This window comes from Coregonus clupeaformis, unplaced genomic scaffold, assembly GCF_020615455.1.
Source record: "Coregonus clupeaformis isolate EN_2021a unplaced genomic scaffold, ASM2061545v1 scaf1905, whole genome shotgun sequence".
In the NCBI taxonomy this organism is placed as follows: Eukaryota; Metazoa; Chordata; class Actinopteri; order Salmoniformes; family Salmonidae; genus Coregonus; species Coregonus clupeaformis.
Window position 1 is genome coordinate 4,186 of NW_025535359.1, and position 3,315 is coordinate 7,500.

At 44.6% G+C, this 3,315-nt stretch overlaps 1 protein-coding gene across 1 annotated transcript in view; it reads right to left on the bottom strand.

The window, feature by feature from the left end:
* Positions 1-2,298: 2,298 nt before the first annotated feature.
* The window catches only part of LOC121551907 (mast/stem cell growth factor receptor kita), a gene marked incomplete at its 3' end in the record, with an annotated part of 37,202 nt that continues 36,185 nt past the window's right edge, over positions 2,299-3,315 (bottom strand). Inside the window, 3 exon segments of the mRNA XM_045218926.1 lie at positions 2,299-2,405; positions 2,913-2,980; positions 3,248-3,315. The exon segment at positions 3,248-3,315 is cut by the window's right edge and continues 71 nt beyond it. Coding sequence (XP_045074861.1) covers positions 2,299-2,405; positions 2,913-2,980; positions 3,248-3,315 — 243 coding nt within the window.

Here is a 3,315-nt window from a genome sequence, read left to right on the forward strand (position 1 = left end):
AGACCGCCAGCCCAGCCTACACAGTCCGCCGGATACTGGACTCCCGGAGGGTCCAGAACTCTGCAGTGCATCGGACTGGGAGGCCTACTCTTGGTGCCAGAGCGCTCCTGGGTTCGGCCAGGGACACATCCTGGACCCAGGGTTGATCCGAGATTTTCGCACCCTGGGGCCAGTGGTAGCTTCTGGAAGGAACGTCAGGAGTCGTTCCTGGAGGAGGGGTCCTGTCAGCTTCCTGCTTCCCTGTTTGTCCCCTGGCCTCTAGAGGTCAGCTGTGTTTCCTTTGCCTTAGTTTTTCCTCAATGTGTCCCTAATTAGCATCTATGTACCTTTGGTGCCTTGTTTCCCCTTGGAGTATTTTAGCTGTGTGTTTTCCCTTGTTTCTCACTTGGTTATTGCGTCCTGTCTATGCTGTCTCTTGCTTGGTCCTACCGTATCAGTCCTAGTAGTTATTCAAAGTTATCTTTAGTTTGTTTTTCTCCCTCGGGAGTTGTTTTGTTTTACCTCCTGTTTTGGAACATCTAAATCCGCTTACCTGGAGTATTGCCTGGGGTGTTTCATTTGGGTCCTACAACATCTCCTCTGTGGCTAAGGGGTAGTGCAACCCCAGCTCTACACATTTGAGACCGGAGTTCTAGCCCGGCTTGTGACACCCGTAGGTTGTAATATAGCTTATTTTTCTGGCTTTCCCAGTGACTTTACCCACGCACCGCTACTGCTTCCCCAGTGACTTTACCCACGCACCGCTACTGCTTCCCCAGTTACTTTACCCACGCACCGCTACTGCTTCCCCTGTGACTTTACCCACGCACCGCTACTGCTTCCCCAGTGACTTTACCCACGCACCGCTACTGCTTCCCCTGTGACTTTACCCACGCACCGCTGCTGGTTCTTGATTAAGGCAGCTCCAAAATGCAGGTGTTTCAACCTAGCTCATCGCTTTCTGTGGTGGAGGGGCAGCCAGCAAAAATTCAGAGCATAGGGGTTGGTAATCTTCTCTAGTTGCGCTGTGATTGGCTCAGTATTCTGTCACTCATGGGGACACTATTTCACTGCAGAATCTACAGGGCGAGCTAGGCAGTTCAAGCCCCCTTGGGTGCTGCCAAAGATTTACATTAGAAGTGCCCGTCCAAGAAGGCTCAAGGTCATTGGCCACAGATAAAATGAAGTTAAATCAAGTTATATCTACCGTAGCTTTGATTGAACTGATCATGTTACTTTCAACATCTTAGCTAGCAAGCTAGACAAGCAGTCATCATCATGAATCACGTTGACAATCTACTAACAAATCAGTTTCAATCCTTGTAATATGAAGATAAATTATAGATAAAACGTATCGGTACTCATCGGCCATTGGACATAAACATTACACAACAAGTCGGAAATCGCAAATTCAACAATGAGTGGTTTGGAAAGAATCAGTGGCTAACTGCGAGCGTCGCAAAGCGATCACTATTTTGCTTCCCTGCCTGCTATTCGGTGGAGATGGTGTGTGTGGTCCAAGTCCGGGTTTAAGGATTTAAAATATTTGTCTGAAAGGGTCTATTTGTCCAAGCTTAAAAGGTGATGAGTGAGACACTTATAGAGGCTACAACAAAACATGCTAACATGCTAACATGGGCTCACCATTACCAATGACACGGGAGAGCATGTTAGCATGTTAGCATGTTTTGTTGTGCCTCTGTAACCTTCTCTCTCATATTTATTCATGATTCATTCATGTTTTTTTCTTAATCAAGGTATTATCAGGATTCATTTAGAAGTGTTCAGAAAAACGTTATATTCTTACTTCAATAGAAAATGGCACAAGACATTATTCACCATTCAGTTCTGGTTGGGAAAACATAACCCAAACACGACCCCCAAAAAACTGCAAATGCATCCAAGGAGTTTGTAGAGTTACACTCTTGATGTAGTCATAGCATGCAAGGAATATGGGACCAAATACTCAACTTTTTGACTACTTTAATCGACTTTATCGAGCTCTTTAATCTAGAGATTCACATACTTTTTTCCCACAAAGAAACGGAATGTCGGATAAATTTGCTCAATAAAGAAATTAAAAACTACAATTGTTTTTACGTCATTTGTTTAATCAGGTTAACTTATATCTATTGTTAGGACTTAGATGAAGATCTGATCACATTTTAGGTCAAACTTCTGCAGAAATACAGAAAATGCTAAAGGGGTCACAAACCTCTCAGCACTGTACATTTAGATTTCTATGGATAAACTACAACCAGTTTCGAACTGTGTCTGTGTGTGTGTGTGTGTGTGTGTGTGTATTCCTCAGAACCTTACATTCTTGGAGGTGATGTACTCCATTCCCTTAGCCACCTGGTAGGAGAAGCTCAGTAGATCATCTGTGTCCACCGACAAGTCATCTATACTCAGACACCCCTTATCATCTAGAGACAGAGACAGAGACAGAGAGAGACAGAGAGAGACAGAGAGAGAGAGAGAGAGAGAGAGAGAGAGAGAGAGAGAGAGAGAGAGAGAGAGAGAGAGAGAGAGAGAGAGAGAGAGAGAGAGAGAGAGTGGATACAGAGAGAGAGAGATGGAGAGAGAGAGAGGGAGGAGAGAGAGAGAGAGAGAGAGAGAGAGAGAGAGAGAGAGAGAGAGAGACGAGAGAGAGAGAGAGAGAGAGAGAGAGAGAGAGAGAGAGAGAGAGACAGAGACGAGGAGAGAGATGGGGAGAGAGACAGAGACAGAGACGAGGAGAGAGAGAGAGAGAGAGAGACAGATATTTTAGACCATATTGTCAGCGATATGTGTTTAAAAATATTTCATGTTTATGGACAAATCCACATAAGGCTGTGGTAAAACAAATAGTGCAGGCAATAGTGTATCATATGAGAGGACTTTAGTATGGACTTACTCAGGATTATGGTGCATGATGGGAAATGTAGTTTTACCTGACTGGGAGGACGTTCTGTCTTTCTCAGACGTACGCATAGGCATGTAACCGTTACCGTTCCCATCTCTAAACACAGAGAGAGAGAGACATGAAACACAGACATATTATTTTACATTTTAGTCATTTAGCAGACGCTCTTATCCAGAGCCACTTACAGTTAGTGAGTGCATACATTATTCATACTATTATAATGAGTAAAGTAAAACACACAGACACGATAACAAGTAATGATACCTACAGTGAATACACACACACACACGCAGACACACACACACACACACACACACACACGCAGACACACACACGCAGACACACAGACACACACACACCCACCTCTGTGGTTCTCGGTGGTTGTTGATGTTGCGGTAGTACCCATCAGCTGCCTGGGCGCTGAAGAACGT